The sequence below is a fragment of the Stenella coeruleoalba genome (genome assembly GCF_951394435.1).
Source record: "Stenella coeruleoalba genome assembly, chromosome: 4".
In the NCBI taxonomy this organism is placed as follows: Eukaryota; Metazoa; Chordata; class Mammalia; order Artiodactyla; family Delphinidae; genus Stenella; species Stenella coeruleoalba.
The window spans coordinates 71,065,878-71,086,029 of NC_137149.1; the positions used below are offsets into that span (position 1 = coordinate 71,065,878).

The 20,152-nt window shown below is 36.6% G+C and overlaps 1 protein-coding gene across 12 annotated transcripts in view; it reads right to left on the minus strand.

Annotated features, from left to right (window-relative positions):
* Positions 1-20,152, minus strand: part of FRYL (FRY like transcription coactivator) — a 293,018-nt gene that overhangs the window by 108,364 nt on the left and 164,502 nt on the right. For all 12 annotated transcript variants that reach the window (XM_079919426.1, XM_079919427.1, XM_079919433.1 and 9 more), the window contains 7 exons: positions 19,637-19,690; positions 16,447-16,586; positions 15,521-15,617; positions 7,854-7,933; positions 7,394-7,474; positions 4,450-4,618; positions 4,082-4,174 (listed from right to left, as the gene is read on the minus strand). In XM_079919426.1, coding sequence (XP_079775552.1) covers positions 4,082-4,174; positions 4,450-4,618; positions 7,394-7,474; positions 7,854-7,933; positions 15,521-15,617; positions 16,447-16,586; positions 19,637-19,690 — 714 coding nt within the window. The remainder of the gene's footprint in view (positions 1-4,081; positions 4,175-4,449; positions 4,619-7,393; positions 7,475-7,853; positions 7,934-15,520; positions 15,618-16,446; positions 16,587-19,636; positions 19,691-20,152) is intronic.

A 20,152-nucleotide genomic window follows, 5' to 3' on the forward strand; every position in this document is an offset into this window, starting at 1 on the left:
GCAGTATACATAGTCTTTTCAAGTGCACATGGAACATTCATCAAAATAAATGATATTCTGGCCCAAAAAACAAATTTCAATGCATCTAACGGAATTCAAGCATACCAAATATGTTCTGCAACCACAAATTAAAAATGAGTAACCTGAAGATCTCTGGAAAACCCCCAAATGTTTAGACATTAAATAAAATGCTTCTAAATAACCTGTGGATTTCAAAAAGGACAGCAGAAAGTATTCTGAGCTTTATGAAAATGAAAACACAAGATATCAGAATTTGTGGGCTGCCACTGTAGAACTACTTAGAGGGAAATATATGCATTAAGTGCTTATATTAGAAAAGAGAAAAGGTCTTGACGACCTCAGCTTCCACCTTAAGAAACTAGCAGGGAAAAAAAGAGCAAATTTAGAGTAAGTAGAAGAAAAATAATAAAAATCCAAGTAGAAATGAGTTAAATAGAAAACTGAAAAATAGAGAACATCAATAGTCAAAAGCTGGTTCTCTGAGAAGATCAATATAATCAATAAACTTCTAGCCAGACAGATCAGGAAAAAAGGAGAAAAGTCACAATCTACCAATATTTGGAATGGAAGAGGTCACTACAGATCCTATAGCTATTTAAAGAAACTAAAGGAATATTATGTCTAACTTTACAATAAATTGGATAATTCAAACAAAATGGGCAAACTCCTTAGAAAGACATGAAAGCGTACTCAAGAAGAAACAGTCTGAGCAGCCCTATGTATTTTGAAGAAAATTATCTGGTAGTTAAAAAGCTTGCCACGAGAAAAATCCCAGGCCAGGTGGCTTTATTGGTGAATTCTACCCAACTCCAAAGGAAGATGTAGAGCCAACTCTGCACAAACTTCTTCAACATTAACTTGTTACTAAAAACAAAGACATTGCAAGAAAACCACAGACCAACAGCCCGCATGAACATAGATAAGTGCAAAAATTCTCAAAAGAAAAACACCTAGCAAATAAAATCTAACAATATATTAAAAAAATCTTATCATGATCAAGAGGAGTTTAACCCCAGGAATATATGGCTGATGCAACATTTGAAAAATCAATCAACGTAGTTCACCATATTAATGAACAAAAAAGAATATATGATTACTTCAGTAGACAGAGAAAAAAAAAAGCATTTAACAAAATCCAACATTCATTCCTGAAAAAAAACTCTTAACAAACTAGGAATGGAAGTAAATTTCCTCAATATGATAAAAGGCATCTATGAAAAATCTACAGGTAACATCATACTTATTGGTAAAAGATTGATGACTTTAGCCCTAAGATGTGAATGGAGTCTGTTCTCATCACTTCTATTTATCCTTGTACTGAGAGTCCTAGCCAGTGCAATAAGGCAAAAATAAAATATGCACACTGGGGCTTCCCTGGTGGCACAGTGGTTAAGAATCCATCTGCCAATGCAGGGGACACAGGTTCGAGCCCTGGTCCAGGAAGATCCCACATGCCGTGGAGCAACTAAGCCCGTGCGCCACAACTACGGAGCCTGCGCCGTAGAGCCTGCAAGCCACAACTACTGAGCCCACGCGCCACAACTACTGAAGCCTATGCGCCTAGAGCCCATGCTCTGTGACAAGAGAAGCCACCGCAATGAGAAGCCCGTGCACTGTAATGAAGAGTAGCCCCTGCTCACCGCAACTAGAGAAAGCCAGTGCGCAGCAACGAAGACCCAACGCAGCCAAAAAAAAAAACAAAATGTACATTGAAAAGTATTTTGAGCACCTGGAAAATGAAATTTTAAAACAATGCCATTTAGAGTAGCATAAAAATATGAAATGCCTAGGGCTAAATTTAACAAAATATACTCAAGACCTGTACACTGAAAACTACCAAACACTGTTGACAGAAAATAAAGACCTAAGTAAAAGGAGAGAAACTATGTTCATGAATTGCAAGAATCCATATTAAGATGTCTGTCCTCCCAATTTATTGACTAATTTAATCCAATCCCAATCAAATCCCACTAGATTTTTTTTAATGGACCAGGTGATTCTAAAATTTATATGTAAATGCAGTAGACCTAGAAGAGCCAAAATTTTTTTGAAAAATATAAAGTTGGAAGATGTATATATACTACCTGCCTTCTAACTTACTACAGTAATTAACATACTATACCATTGTTGTAAGAATATACACACAGATCATTGGAACAGAATAGAGTCAGAAAAAGACCCACACAAATAGAGTCAATTGAATTTTCTGACAAAGGAACTAATGTACTTAGAAAGAGTTGTAAACAAACAAGTGAAACAGTACAGGAACAACTGGATGCTATTTGCAAAAACAAAAAGAATTAAACAAAACAAAACAAAATTTCAATCCATACCTCATACCATATACAAAATTAACTCAAAATAGATCACTGACCTAAAAGTAAATCCCGAAACTGAAATATAGAAAACTTTTGTTACCCTGGGTTAGGCAAAGACTTCATAGGTACAATACCAAAAGCACAACTTATAAAAGAATAAATCAGATATGCGAGCCACAACTACTGAAGGCCACATGCCTAGAGCCCGTGCTCTGCAACAAGAGAAGCCACTGCAATGAGAAGCCCGCGCACCACAACGAAGAGTAGCCCCCACTCGCCGCAACTAGAGAAAAGCCCGCGTGCAGCAACGAAGACCCAATGCAGCCAAAAATAAATAAATTTATATAAAAATAAAACCTTGAAACAACCCAAATGTCCAAAAACAGATAAACACATAACCGAACTGTGGTATATCCATACAATGAAATACTAGTCAACAATGTATAAACTGCTGATATATTCTGTAACATAGTTGGAACTCAAAATAATTGTGCGGAGTGAAAGAAGCCAGAAAAAAGAGTCTGTACTGTACGATTCCATTAATATAAAATTCTAGGGCTTCCCTGGTGGCGCAGTGATTGAGAGTACGCCTGCCGATGCAGGGGACACGGGTTCGTGCCCCGGTCCGGGAGGATCCCATGTGCCGCGGAGCGGCTGGGCCCGTGAGCCATGGCCCCTGAGCCTGCGCGTCCAGAGCCTGTGCTCCGCAACGGGAGAGGCCACAGCAGTGAGAGGCCCACGTACCACAAAAAAAAAAAAAAAATTCTAGAAAACCCAAAACTAAGTAGAGGAATAGAAAGATCAATGGTTACCTGAGAACAATGTGGAGTGGGTGGGGGGGGGGATTAAAAAGGAACATGAGGAAACTTCTGAAGTATGATAGGTACGTACATTATCTTGACTGTGGTGAAGGTTGTACAGGCATATACATATGTCTAATTGTACACTTTAAATATGTGTAATTTAAGTCAATTTTACCTCCATCAGTGTTTTTAAATGAAATTATACGTATATAGATAAAGAATATCATTTATACAGCAGTACGTAGTATGCTGAAAGTGAGTGGCATAACACATACCACAAAAAACCCAGGAAACAAAAAAATCTAGCATGTCCAAGTATTCTAAAATCCCTGAATCCTATTTATACCATGCTATGTTACTAGTAACTACAGAATTATTTTTGAATAACACAATGAATTTAGACCTAGAAAAGCTTCTATAAATCCGCTTCCCTAGAAGTTACTGGAACCATATTTATAGCAGCCATATTTTCTAAATAATTTAGAATACATATTTTGACAGGTATGATGAATGTCATGGCAACTATAGAAATTAACTTTTAAAACTGAGACAATCCTGTAAACTCTAGGATACATGTCACAGTACTTTTAAATTCTTCAGAGGCATTAAAATGGCTGCCATTTTGTAAGGAGCAAACGCCATGAAATGCAGTGTGTTACACTGAGCTACTTGAGATAATCATTACTTCTAGGTTGCAAATACTCTGCCTTCCTAACAGTCTCTAAATCTTAAGGGCCTGGGCTTGTTCTTTTGATTAAAAGACTGATTGATGCTCTTCTGCTATGTGTCTAATAATGATTTACCCCATACTCCCACTACATTCAAAGTTTCCGCTTTATTGTCTATGAAGATACCAGAAAGTAAGAATATCACATGTGGTAACTTCTTCAACAAAAAAAGTACTTTTAAAATGCAATATAAAATTAAAAATATACTTACAGCAGCTACAGGGATAAGAATCTCCACAAATAAACCAGCAAGTGCATGTTTTATATCTTTATCCTTTACTTCTAAGAAATACTGAGCACATTCCTTGAGAGGGAAAAAGGTATATTAGATTTAAAAAGGAGGAAGATTATAGAAATGTTAATATCACAATAATTTTGTAAATACTCTGCAATTTTACCAGAAAGCTAAGTTCACATCATGTTCAAATTTAAAAAGAAAATTAATTCACACTTCTGACAATTTAACACTTGGAGTAAGGAATTAGTAACGTCATTAATTATATTTATTTTGTTTCTTTTAAATAGTCATGAAAAGCAAAAACAACCACTGTTAGGCTAATTCTAATTACTGCAGATCACCTGCATGAACTGAAATGATGCTTCAAAATCTTCTACAGGATACATTTTCACTCGGAAAAATTTCATTCCCATTATTAAGCTGATGACGCTTTGTACCACATGTGGACTTTGTTCCTTTTGTCGCAGTTCTTTTAACTCTGTCACAAACTTCTTCCTCACAGCCTGAAACCTTTAATGTACACGGATACACAATTTGATATGAATTGAAAACACTCATTTCCCACATGATATTTAAGGTTGAAATCAAGAAGTATTTTACCTAAACACCATCTCCTTTCTCTGCCCTCATCAAAATTACCCAGAAAAACATACAGATAACAAAAATATTTCTTATTCTAGATTTACTGTTCATTTATTTTTTCAAATAAAAAATGCCTTAAGGAGAAATTCTTATTAGAATTTCTTATTCCTATAATACCATCAATACAGCATCATTACCATTTAATAGTTCGTAATCATCATAAAAATAAGATCTAATAACCCACCCATAAAACATCCACATGTAAATCAGACAGTGTCTCTAAATTCTAAGACTCATTTTGATAAAGTCTGCAATTTAAGTTACATGGAGAGCAGACTGGAGACTACATATTTGTTCAAAGAGATAAACCAATCACTTGTAGACTACTAAGTATCTCTTAAAATTATTATCTCCTTACACTGTAGAAAAACTGAAGATGATGAGTGGGAGAGCACTGGTCTCACAATGGGAATCAGCTGAAGAAATCAAAATGCTTTTGAAATGCTGAGCAACATCCTGGATTCAAATGACTACAACAGTTAAGGCTACTAAGGTTTTCTTTGCTTACAATGGAAAAAGATATCTGATAGTTTGTTAATCGATAATACTTCACTTTCCCCCTCTATGAAACAAAGGTTTTATTGCTGATGTTACTTGGGGAAACCAGTTCTCGAAAGTTATAATGACAAATGAAGCATACTTCCCAATGGGCACTGAGTACAAATTAATATTAATTAAACATGGATATTAATTACATGTTAATGAAATATGGATCCATGATAGGAAGTATAACTTCTCCATTTCCATTTCAGTCTTGTAAAATACAACACCATTTTCCATGAAAGTGTTCTTTTGCGTTTTATAAAGAAAATATAAAGTGGATAAAAATCTTCCCATTGCAATATTATTAGAATCCAAGGATTTTTCCTATTAAATTTTTCATAATAATTATTAGTCACTATAATCAAAGGAAATGCATTGACAAGATTCTAAAACACCCCCAGCCCTTTCTTTCTCCCCACCCCTTTCCCACCTCACCACCTTTCCTCTCAAATGTTGGTGCCATCAGCCCAGCCTAATGTGGGTCCATCCATGTTTTTTCCCATGCGCGTTGTATGTATGGGTGGAAAACACCTCAATATTGCTCTGAGTGGCATTTCTCTTACAACTAGACCAGTGAGGCTGAGCGTCATTTCATCAATTTACCATTGGCCATTTAGATTTACTATCCTTCCCATCCTAGATTTAACTTAGCTATGATGTAGGGTTCTTCTGGACCCAACTTGCTCATGTGTTATTTAGCACTTCTAACCTATATCCTGACAGAAAATCATTTTCAATAAAAATTACAATATGAACTACTGTGCCATGAAAAGAAATACATTATTGCTCATGTTTTTGCAGCTACATTCCTGAAACAGGGATTCCTTGTTGATTAAATATGAACACAATATTAAAATACTATTGTCTACGTCTAAGTCATTTCAAATACTCCAACTACGTTCTAAGTTCTATACAGCATTGGGTATACAAGGGTCCCTGGTAAACTACAAAGGATAAAACATAAATAATACTAAATTAAAGGATAGTAACTACCAAATAATAAAATATATTACTTCATATTAAAATCTAAACTACTAAACATTAACAATAATTGTGTTTGCTTTCTTAGAACTGAAAAAGGTTGCTATAGTATGATTTCAGGGCCAAAGACTGACTCTTTAAATAGCGCCCAAGAAAATCTAAAATGATACTTTTTTCCTTACAAATTTCCCAGTAGCATTAAAGGAAATTCAAAATCTTCCATAGTCTTTAGAGCAAGCACGCAATACTAAAGACAAACATCTTTTTTACCGTTTACGATAATGATGGTTCAATACAACTCAATGTATGTAACTCCTAATGAATAACACCCTCTTTATGGAGTACTCTAGTATCTTTATCTTTCCTTTTTTGGTATGTCTTCCACCTATTCAAAACTCTGTTCAGTATTAAAATAAATAAGATGGTTAGAAGGAAGACACTGCATTGCTATCTCAGAAATAAAAGCATTCAAGTAGAAACTATTAAAAGTAATTATTAGCTTCGATAAGAGTTCTATAAGAAAGATTTATAAAAACACTTCTCAAAGAACTGTGAAAAATAGGGAATAAGGTAATGACCTGACTATTCTTGGCAATTTCTTACTTCCTCAATTCAGGTTTTATGGAAAACCCCAAATAATGAAGACAAGTTGTGGAACTGAGGTATGGGCGTCACTTAAAATTTCTCTAAAGCAGGAGTCCCCAACCCCCAGGCCATGGACCAATAGCTGTCCATGGCCTGTTGGGAACCGGGCCACGCGGCAGGAGGTGAGCGGAGGGCAAGCGAGCGAAGCTTCATCTGCCGCTCCCGATCGCTTGCATAACTGCCTGAACCATCCCCCCCATCACTTGCATTACCGCCTGAACCATCATCTGCCGCCATCCCCCACCTCCCTCACCGTGGAAAAATTCTCTTCCACGAAACAAGTCCCTGGTGCCAAAAAGGTTGGGGACCCCTGCTCCAAGGAACAGAGCAGCAAAATAATAAAAGGTGAAACAGACTTCACAATAACTCTATGAAAAAAAAGAAGATCTAAAACTGTCAGTGTCTATTCTATTAGTTAGCAATGAGAATTCTAAAAAGCAAAACAAATCAAAATCAGTGATTTATAAAACTTACTTTGATTGGGCAAGAACGCCTATCACTTCTGCATATAAATCTGCAATAATATGCACATTCCCAGTGTTGGTTCCTGAATATCTAAAATAGCAAAAGAACAAACATATTATTTCATGAAATTTTTCTACAAACTCTCTTTCTTAATAACTCTGAAAATTCCTTATCAGGGTGTTGCATAAATTTTCTCTGAAGATTCATTTATAGGATGATAAAAACCACATGAATTTTCTTCTCTCTCTAGATTTCAATTTGCCAGGAAATTTAGCCTGATTCTTATAAATTCAATCAATGGTTTTAAGAATCATTTTTACAAAATCTTCCCCATAAGCATCTCCTGTGGACTAAAAAATACAGGAAGATAATTGCTTTGAACTTCAGAGAACAAATGATTTATGAGAGTTCAAATTAACAGTCTAAATCTGGACCGCAGATAAAAGCAACAGTCCCGTATTTTACTTACCCTTCCTTATGTTTAAAGTGCTTAAAAGCTAAGTTTAGAACTTCATGAACTAAGGGATCAGGCACAGGATGAACAGGAATCTAGAAAAAAAAAAAAAAAATCAAGTGTGTGCTAAACAGGTTACAGGTCTTTTATGAGTATTTTCAACTAACCAAATCAATAATCAATTTTAGTTTTCATGATCTGACCTACTATTAATCTGTCAATCTTCCCCTTTTCTAAGAATGGTATTATTTTTCTCTAAGAACTTAGTTGAACATCTACTTTAACAAGCTCTAAATTCATGAACATTAAGCTTTATAATCGCTAATCTTTAAACTATAGACTATGCAGATGAAAAAATAGTCATTGTTGTTACTACAACTGTCACTGTCCGAAAGTTAAAAACACACTTATGGGTGACTCTCTGCAACGCCTATAGGAAAGTAAACTTTGATTGAGCCAGGCTTCATATAGTCTGATTTTCTATCATAATAGTATCCAAAAGGGACTCTAATTTTCCCAACAATTTAAAATTATTTATGGTTTTATTAGAAATTTGTTATTTAAATGTTTGTTTTGTTTAGTTCTTTAAAAATTACACGCCAGTTCCTAATATGGACAACACATCAAAACATTTAAACCAGAAAGTAAAATCCCTGCCCTTTCCCCCATATATAATCACTACTGGTATATATCTACTTCCAGGCTTTTTCCTACACACACTCATCCACACAGCTTATTTTTTCCTTAATGGACTGATGCATCTTTCCCCATCAGTACTTAGCTCCTTCTTACATTATTTAGCAGCCATGTAATACTCAGTATATATATATATAATAATTTATTTAATGAGCTCCCTATTAATGAACATTTCATTCCAGATTTTCAGTATTCAATATATATAATGTTATACAAAAAACATCTTATGCATTTAACATTATTTACTTGTACAGTTCCATGGGAAAGCATCCAAAAGGAAGAACTGATGGGTCAAAGATTATCCAAGACGTCATTGATACAGATTCTAGTTCTTTATATGTGTGGGTCTGTTTGTGAGCTCTCTATTCTATCAAGTTATACGCATCTATACTAAAATCATGCTGTCTTAATTATTAGGGCTTACTAATAAGTTCTCATGTCTGGCACCACAAGTCCTCCCTTACTTTTCTTCAGAGATAGCTTGGCTATTATTCTTCCCTATTCAATTTACAGCCATCTTTTCAAGGTCCAAAAAAACTGTTATAGGTGAACTATAATCAAATCATTATATAACATATAAAAACATTTTCTTCATTAGACCAAAAGGTCTTTCTACACTTTTTATCATTCTAATGAAGAAAAGCCAAGCTTCTCTTTTCACTAGTTATGAAACCTGGAGGAAGTTTCTACCTCTTTACCGGTAAAAAATGTAGGTAATAGATTAGAACCCCATAATTACCAGCCCTGAGAGAATGCAAAACTGGGTACATTACAATGGGAGATTCTTGGTCTCTCACCTTTTCCACCCTTCTCTAAAAGGGACTAGGACAAAATTCTTACTTCCTAGGAATGTAGGGCAGATGACGGAACTAGAATATAGGATGCAGATATTGAGGACAAGGCCTGGTAGGGAACCCAGAGCCCATTAGGAAGTGGGGAGGCAGATGTATTTTCCTAGCTTCATCTTCCCTGGACTGGGCCAAACAAAATAGGCCCCAAGGTAAGAAAAAGGTTACTGAAGTCACTGCTGTTGTCCCATAAGTCCCAGTAAGCCCTATGATTATCCCATTGATGGTTAAAACAAAGTAGATATCTACCACTAGGTGATACCAAGCTTTAGTCGGGAATATGCTGTATCTGGATCCAGCAGCCCGACTTCCAGAACTTACTCCAGAATTCACAGCGCTAATCACGCAAGCTGGCCCCAGACGCCTCAGTGACCTTGCAATAATGCGACACTGCATTTTACGTGACTTAATTTTTTGGGCCCCATTTACTGTGCTGTGTTGTGGTTTTACCATACTGACTTCTATACAGGGATGTTTGGTGTGCTCTAGGCCAGAGATATGAAACACAAGTTAACTTACACCTATACTTTCTCCTAAGTAGTCTTTATTTGCTCCAGTTATGCCAGAAGTCTAACAATGACAGCTAGGGACACTACTTAGCTATGTTGTGTGCTCTTTATTACTACCTTAATAATATTAGTTATTAGTAATGCCACCACCAACACTTTTCACGTGTCTGTGTGCCAGGTATTACTTAGGCATTTTATATACATTATTTATAACACTTATAGCAGCCTTACACAGTAGTATTTGTCCCCTGTTTTACAGATGAGGGGACTGTAGTTTAGAAGTCAGTGCATACTTCTCTAGAAAATACTGTGCCCAGTTTCTGATATATGAAAATGCATTTAATAAATGGAACAAATGAGGAAAGAAAACTTTCAGTTTTATCATATTATAGCTAGAAAAGAGACAGAGAAACAGAGGAGAATAAATATTATCTCATCTTTAATTTTTGGAAGAAAAAAAGCACAACCTCTAAAAATTTTATTTTAAGAATGAACACTATCAGGATGCTCAGACGTTCTTGAAATTCCTACTTCTCCCCTTATTTACAATAATCAAAAAAATTCCCAAGCTGAACCTCCAAAAAAGGGGGGCTGGGGTGGGAAAGAATCCCAGTTCAGTTTATAGAGAAAACGTTCTACTTTCATGGAGTAGTATTTCCATCTAGAGCATCAAGAATTTTTTAGATCTTGCCATCTGCATGATTTTGGAAGCAGATCTAATTCTATTTGAACATTCAAGAAGGATATATCTAGTAGACTCTAAAGAATACCCAAGTTTTATTCCAAAGCTATTCCCACTACCACTTCCCCAGATCTAATGCTTTTAGCACATCATGAAAGTAGAAAACCACAAAACCAGGTTAAGACATGGACAACGGGGAGTCAGCAAGGTACGCTCATTATGTAAATGACCAGACCTCAGTGCAAAGGACAGTGAATAAACTCTCATGACTCAGCAAAATCACAAATAACCCCATAACCTTCAGGGCTGCTCACCAACATCTAAAGTGCTAATGTTGTGTGATGAACTGGAAGATTGGGATTGACATGTATACTCTGATGTGTATAAAATGGATGACTGGGCTTCCCTGGTGGCGCAGTGGTTGGGAGTCCGCCTGCCGATGCAGGGGACACGGGTTCGTGCCCCGGTCCGGGAAAATCCCACATGCTGCGGAGCGGCTGGGCCCGTGAGCCATGGCCGCTGAGCCTGCGCGTCCGGAGCCTGTGCTCCGCAACGGGAGAGGCCACGGCAGTGAGAGGCCCGCGTACCGCAAAAAAAAAAAAAAAAAAAAAAAAGGATGACTAATAAGAACGTGCTGTATAAAAAAATAAATAAAATTCAAAAATTAAAAAAATAAAAATACAATAAATAAATAAAATGCTAATGTCAAACCTGAAAATACTAAGGATCTACTCCTCCTTCTGATACTTCACAATAAGCACCCATAAAACTAAGCCAAGAGCCTGAAGTGGCTTATAAGCCTGGTTTCCCAATCTTGTTTGTTTCAACGAATAAATGTATGGCTAAAATTCAATATAAAAAGAAAACTGCTTAAAGATACTAAATGCTATAGTGCTTTTACCATGGATTCTAAAGCCTCTGGTAGGTACTAATATGCTAATATTTGTAGTTGGCCATGACCCCCAAATTATTCTTCTGACTTTCTTGAAAAAATAAAATTAGTCCTTTATCATCTTGAATTAATTTTGTTCCCATGGTGAATCACACTCATGTCATCACATTTATATAAACTCAATCCTTTGTCTAATTTGTTATGATTTAAGATTTAATTTTATAAGATGATGGCCATTTCACCTAATTTTGTAACACTGATTTTTACCAATAAGAATAATTTTATTTACAAAGAGAACTAGGGGCTTCCCTGGTGGCACAGTGGTTAAGAATCTGCCTGCCAATGCAGGGGACACAGGTTCAAGCCCTCCTCCAGGAAGATCCCACATGCCGCGGAGCAACTAAGCCCATGAGCCACAACTACTGAGCCTGCACTCTACAGCACGCAAGCCACAACTACGGAGCCCATGTGCCACAACTACAGGAGCCTGCACACCTAGAGCCCGTGCTCTGCAACAAGAGAAGCCACCGCAATGAAGAGCAGCCCCCGCTCACCACAACTAGAGAAAGCCCATGCGCAGCAACAAAGACCCAACACAGCCAAAAATAAAATAAATCTATTAAAAAAATAAAATAAAATAAAAAAATAAAGAGAGAACTAGCTTTATAATCTTCAGCAAGTCACTGCAACTAAGAACATTGATGTATAAGATGAAAACAACAGATAGCATTTATTGGACACTTTCCATGTCCCGGGCATTATTGTATTTAATTCTCACCACTCTTTTACAGAGAAGGAAAGAATTAGTGGGTAATAACTTGCCCAAGTTACACGGCAAGTAAATGACACAGCTGGAATAAAAACACTTGCCGTGGTTATCTCCCAGTTTATTGTAATGACCAGCTGGTACAAGGGATACAGAGTTCTTCGTGCATTTTGAAGAGATCTAAATATGTGATGATGACACATAATAACGTCGGATAAAGACATGACAAATTATTCAAGAAACAATTTATAATATATGAGGTCAAGAACTAACCCACAAGTAATATATACTCCTCCTTAAGATTGATCCAACCATGTATCGATATTTCAATACTCCTGGGGCTGTCCATCTCATCAAAATAAAACTAAATCACATTTTAATACATGTATATTATGTGGGACAAAAGTAAAAGTCCTATTAAATTCAACATACGCTACATTGATTACTCTCTGGAGCTATTAAACCCTACACCATTTTTTTATTTTTTTATTTTTTTTTTTTTGCGATACGCGGGCCTCTCACTGTTGTGGCCTCTCCCGTTGCGGAGCACAGGCTCCGGACGCGCAGGCCCAGCGGCCATGGCTCACGGGCCCAGCCGCTCTGCAGCATGTGGGTTGCTCCCGGACCAGGGCACGAACCCGTGTCCCCTGCATCGGCAGGCGGACTCTCAACCACTGCGCCACCAGGGAAGACCCCCTACACCATTTTGATACGGGAGAAAATTGGGTTCGTTTGTCATGATATTTCAGAACGTTCTATTGATCTTTACTTCATTTTCTATAGTTTAATTAGATTTGAAGAAGCTAAAAAGACTTGCCTATTATTAGGAAAGAGAAAACCTACATGGGATTTTTTTTTTAAGTTATTGTTGAATTTGTTACAATATTGCTTCTGTTTTATGTTTTGGTTTTTTGGCCCCAAGGCATGTGGGATCTTAGCTCCCCTACCAGGGATCAAACCCACACCCCCTGCATTGGAAGAAGAAGTCTTAACCACTGGAGTGCCAGGGAAGTCCCTGGACTATTTTTTTTTTAAAGGAAGAGGAGGAAAAGGAGGATGAAGACAAGGACAATGGGGCGGGGGAAAGGACAAGAGAGGAGGAAGAGGAAAAAGAAAAACCTCCAAGGGGTTGTCTGTGCACTGAAGTTCTGAAGTCAATGCAATTAAGAGCAACTTTTAGGGCTTCCCTGGTGGCACAGTGGTTAAAAATCTGCCTGCCAATGCAGAGGACACACGAGTTCAAGCCCTGGTCCGGGAAGATCCCACATGCCGCGGAGCAACTAGGCCCGTGAGCCACAACTACTAAGCCTGCGCATCTGGAGCCTGTGCTCCGCAACAAGAGAGGCCGCAATAGTGAGAGGCCTGTGCACCACGATGAAGAGTGGCCCCCGCTTGCCACAACTAGAGAAAGCCCTCGCACAGAAACGAAGACCCAATACAGCCAAAAATAAATAAATAAATATTTTAAAAAACAAAGAGCAACTTTTAGATGAGAAGAGAGACACTGCTAAGTAGAAGAAAATCATGGGAAACAAAGGAGAAAAGGCACAATAGAGCCTGACTGTCAGTGCACAGAGTTTGCAATTTCTTTTGCAAGAAGAAGAAATACCTCTATGATTTAACTAAGTAAAGAAGTGCAAATGCTAATTACCAAACCACTCACAAGACCTACATTTAGCACACAAGAAATGCCAGGGATCAACCACAATGAGGCCTCGTCCAAGTCCGTTCATGGTACAGTGTTTCTGGTCCTCAGCTCCTCCGATATCCTTACTGACCTCAGCCTTAGCATCTTAGGATCCCAGCTAAACTAAGAGATCACAGAAGGCAAATCTGGCTTTCAGAAAGCACAACTTTCAGAGGAAAGTTCTTTTCCACCTCTACTAAAAAAAAACCTTTATGGAAGGTACAAATTAAATTGTTTTTATCTTTGATTAATGCATTTATCTATGTCACGTATTCAAAATTATTTTTAAACAAAACAAAGCCAAAAAAGTTATTTTTATTTTCAGATTTCAGATATTCAGTGTCTTTTCACATATATTGTAAAAACAAAGTATAAATGAAAGTATAAATAATTCAAATATTTTTATATTAGCTATGTTAAAAAAGACTATCGAATCAATTAACTTTTATATCTTAACATTTGCTGTTTCCTGCTGTATTATATATTCTACTCCATTTTATACAACAGAAACAAAACTCCCTGTCCGAACACACCATGTGCTGTGCAAAATATGATTTTTTTTCTTTTAGGTAGCCTGACTTTTTTTCAAAACACTACAGTGTGCATGACTGGAAATATATGGAACATTTTTGAATGATGTATATAACTTTTTAAAGACTACAAACTACAAAAACATTTTCATATCAGTACAGGTATTTTCTTTTTAATATGCATTTATTTATTTATTTTGGCTGTACCAGGTCTTAGCTGCAGTAGGCGGGATCTTTTAGTTGCGGCATGCAGGCTCTTAGTTGTGGCAATGGGAACTCCTAGTTGCAGCATGCATACGAGATCTAGTTCCCCAACCAGGGATTGAACCCGGGCCCCCTGCACTGGGAGCGTGGAGTCCCACCCACTGGACCACCAGGGAAGTCCCTCAAATCAGTACAGGTATTTATACATATACTTGTACTGACTGTGAATAGTAAAAATATATAACATGATATCTGACACTATTTACCTATTTATATCTTTACTACCTATGCCATTCAGATGTTGAGCTCAGGAGTGCAGTACCTAGAACAATGCCACCCAACAGTAGGCATTCTAATATTCACTGAATGAATAAACATAAACAATTCATTATCCTGAGGTCTTCTCACTTGTCTGAAAACCATTTGCACTTGGCAACTCAGTCTTACTCAAGTCAAATCACCCCCGTTCCTCAACTATCACTGCACAATTATTACATGTTGAAATGCAGGCTTGAGGGCTCCACAGAGAATTTCTGTGAAAGTGGAGGCAAAAAGGGATTGGAGTAGGTGAATGACAGGTGGACTACAGCTGCTGCTAAAAGCCCAGATTTTACATACTTTTTATTCAGCTCTGTTTTGCTAACATGATTTCATGTCTTGGATGGTAAACGAAGGTAGAAAAATGGGGAGTGATAGGTACAGGACACGGAACCCTCAGGCAATTGACAGAAGTATAATTAAATTATAGGAATTTTGTTTCCGTGAGCCAGAAGTTTAGATATAACATCCTAAATAAGGTAACTGAAACATGAAGGCAAAATTAGCAAAAAATAAGAAATACAGACTTTGCAGAAACAAAAGAGCTTACCTGCTTTAGAACTTCAACTAAAACTAAACAAAAAATGAAATCTACTGCTAAGTCTCTTCTTTCAAGAAGATAATCTCTTTCACGTTGCTGTTCATCCCTGAAACAAGAATCCCAAATTAGGATTGCATTAAAACTATAAGTTCTCAAATAGCTCTTGGTTAGTACTTCATGTTATTTGCTGAGTTCCTAGTACATATGGTGTCCCACAGCAATCATTACAAGTTTTTATAATAACCCAATGTATGTATTACATGTTCTTATGTTCTTTCTCTTTTTGTACATTAGGAACTTATATGCACATCTCACTATTACATCTGTCAGAAATTAAACCTAATCTAAAAGAATTAGTAAGAGGAAGAAAAACACGGAAATACAGTGCCAGGTCATTTTTTCACAAATCTAAGTTGAAAAATCACAAGTGGCATCTACTGAGGTACAATTCTAAACCATGGGCCATCACCTGAACACAAATAGACGTTTTACTTAAAGCCATGATCTCCCTGGGAAATTTGAAGAAGGAGAAGACAAGTTCGAGGATTTAACACCAAGAAGAGTCTCGTGGTATAAGAATTTAGGGTTTTGGCAGTCTTCCTGTATCGCAACAACTGTTTCCCTTCACAAACCACGTGAACAGGACTTCCTCTGAATATTTTCTTAACTCCTTCCATGACTGTTAAGGCTCCTCACTGAACTACAGAAAGTCAGTTTTGCATGACTAGTCCCAGTGATGACTCCTGTAGGGCAGCACCTACTTTAACAGATATCTTTCCTCGATTTACAGTTTAAGTATGGACTATCTTTTCCCCTTGTTACCACTTCATAACAAAAGTAACCAAACAATAACAATCGTCAGTTGGTAACACTACTACCCGCTTCATTGGAAGTGTTTTGAGCCCAGGTCGAACAGTAGAAAATGAGCCACTTACCCCTTAGATTTTGTGCTAGACCGAGGCCTATACTCATAAGACTCATCTTCAGCTCCATTCTGGCGTCTGTACCAGTCAAACAAGGTGCGAAGTAAGGAAGGGAGACAGTGCTCTGCTACTGAGCTCATAGAGCTTATCAACTGAAAATACAAGACGTTACCAGAAGTAAAATACAACATCAAAGTGCCATGCTCCTCAGGCTACTAGCAATCACTTAGAAAGAAGTAACATTTCTAGAATAAAAATACACTAAACGCAGTAACTCCAAAGCAATAAATGTGTTTTAAAATAAAAGGGAAAAAAATAAATACATAAAATGCCACTTACATTTAAATATTAAAAAAAAATAAGATAAAATAAGGGCTAGGGGTTTAGCCAAGTAATAAAGTAAAGTGAGCTAAGTTTCACCGGCTATTAACATTTATCCAAATCCATTCAGTTTAGCTCAGAGACTTTCCACCTTTTTCCTGCCTCCATATGCTACTCACATGTGTAAAAACTTGACCATCAGTAACATCCCTGATTACACACATGACACCTCTGGGTGAACTGTATAACACAGAACATGAAACAACCACACCTACTTCCTCCCCCACCACCACCCCCATCCCCCGGGGCCAGTTCCTCTCTGCTCATGTGAGTGAAATGTCCTAAAATGTTGCCACTAGAAGGGATGAAGAGATGCAGAAACAGAGAAGACTACACCATGTTAGAACTGGGGGAAAAGCTCCACTTTATTCTGTGCTGCTATGACACCGAACAAAGAATTATAATTACACAATTAATTTGTGATACAAATAAACATATTAGAAATGTGTTATATACATGTTTTTAAAGCTTAGAATATATAAATGAACAGCAGAAAGATAAATGAAGTGGGATGGACACCTGCAACTCAATTTGAGGCATCCCTTAAACTATCTGAATTGTAGATGAGTTATCAGATTCATTTCATGAATGAACCCAACTTGCCTGCTGTGGTGGTAAGAGGTACACCAGCTACCATTAGTCAACCCTAAGGTCACTCTTCATCTTGAGGATCCAGAGAAAAAACATTCTCTCTTCATAAGAGACTCTGTATCTGATTCAACCCATTGCTCGTAAAATTAGTATTTTAAAATTAGCATACAGTAAAACATGCTTCACTTTGTTTTGCTTAACTAAAAAACTACGGGTTGCAGCAATACTCAAGGTCTCGTTCAGTTCCACGACTGTAGGAAGTATCAGTTAATGAAGATAAATTGATAGCTCTAGGAATTAAACATTTATTTTTCCTAATATTTTATATTTCTCATATAAAAAAGAATGAAACAGTTTGATTATGTATGATATTTTTTCTCTTTTTCATGATCTCTGCCTTCCTTTAATCATGCTTTTATTTATAAATTACCATAACGTGACAGGTGAATAGTTTCTAATATAGGGAATTAAAGTAAAAAACAAGATTCTAATTTTATTTAACCACTTTTGAAAAGTTATATTTCATTAACAATGAACAATACCACTCAAAGGAAATCCCTTTTAATACCTAAAGAAGGAATAAGAAAACACCATCTGCTACTGTAAATACATATTAAAGCAGTTTACCCCACTCACAGCTTTTTATTGTGGAAAAAAATCAAGGTATGGAGCATGATAAAATATAGTTTTATTAATCATTTACATAAAAAAAGAAATGGAAGTTTTCCTTAAAATGTTGTTTAATAAGATTTCATATTGATTGTTCATTCATCATTAGTAAAGTGGATTCAAGATGTGAATAATCTAAATACCTTTAAAATAATATATTAACAATACATTAATAATTAATAACTAGTAGCAATTAGTACCTTTTGTAATGGCATTAAGATTTGAAAAGGGTTATATGAGGTGATCTTATTATTACTGTAGCAGAGAACTAGCCTTCTTATTTATGGTTTCTTCTTAGACCAGTGGCTATTTACTAAGTGTGTGCTTCAGAATCACCTAGGGAGCTGTTGCAAAATACAGGTGCCAGAGCACTGCTCTTGGTGATTCGGAGTCAGCAGAACTGGAATGGCATCCAGAAACACAGCATTTTGGGAAGCCTCCACCAAGCAATCCTAACCAGTCATCTTCATCTAATCAAGCAGACTAATATGAACATTAACTTCGATTTCCTAGATACATAATTATAAGAAGGGTAGCTCGGGAATACTAGATGGCAACAGAAAGCTGATCTGGGTTATTGGGTTTTGCAGACAATCAATCAACTTATAATGAAATAAGTCTTGAGCAAACATAATTATGACAAAAATAACACTTGATCTAACATTCAAAATCAGCGAGAGGAAAGAATTGACATTAGAGGATTACCACTAAATTTGAGATATTGGTATTATATAAAAAGGTTTTTGGTTTCGCAGGGTTTTTTTGGAGGGGGAGGGTTGGCCATTGTATATCTTCCTTTTTAAGCTTCTTTGGCTTTTTGACACAGACAGTCCACTTGGCCTTTGCACAAGCACAGATACAAGTAGTTAATGCCTCTTAGGGCAACCCTCAACTGCTGGAGATGGGGGCTGCAGATAAATGCTCCAGCCCTCCATTCTTCAGAAAGACAAAAGTGGGTGACATTCGGTATGATTCTCAGAATGGAATGAACCCCCAGTGCCCAGAGCAGTGATCTCTATCAGTTCTTCCTCTTCCCTGCCTCAATCTCTCAAGTCTCCTCCTTGGAATCTCTTCCCAGAACCAAGTCCTTGTCTCTGGCTCCGCCTTCAAAATGGGGTGGAAAGGGAGAGAACCAGGCTGGATGTTTCAGTATAAAGGTTCTGATACCCCCAACAGGAAAAAATAAACGTTAAAAGGTCAAATATTATTATGTAAAAATTGTATACAAGGTAAGATTGAGGGATATGACTGGAAATCTTTTAAGAAGTTTTCAAAGGGCATATAGTAAAGAGGGTACCAATGAAAAGCAAAGTTTTAAAATGCTTAATGAACAGAAATCAATAAAGTTCACAGCTCATTCTATGAAGTTCACAGTTCATAACTCATTCTATTTGTTCTGTTAAAAAACAGACTACCAGTTCCAGACTGAATCTAGTGTATAAAAACATACAGGACCACGAAACAAAATAAATAAATTTCTTAATATTGGATGTATTTGGATCAGACTGTGCGGATAAACATTTTCCTTTCAGGAAAAAATATTCCCCCTACATTGGCATACCTGGTCAAACTGAAGATCTTCACCCCTCTGAAGAGATCTAGATAATGGCTTCTCCTACAATTGAAAAAAAAAAAGTATATATGCAAAATATTAGAAATCTTACCGATAATAAACAGTTGAGATTCGTGAGATGGTTTTGTTTTTGTTTTATTTGTAATTAGATTGTTTCAAGGAAAGGTTCTAATCTGCTAATACAAACAAAATTTAATATTACTAGTTTAACTTAGAAGAGCATACCTAGCATGACCCCTTCTGTCAGCCTTTCTACCTACTTGCCTTGCTGCTTACCCCACATATAGTTACCTAACTTACTAAACATAAGAGATGTCTCAAATTATGTTCACATATATTATGACTGATTCTTCTGTTGAGATTTTTTAGGATGATTTTCTAAACTTTCTACTTTATGCTTTTTTTATTGAATTTTTATTCAACAAATATATTTATTGAAATATATATCATAGGAAAACAAATGCCATTTTTCCATGAAAAAAACTGGAATTTAGAAATATGTAT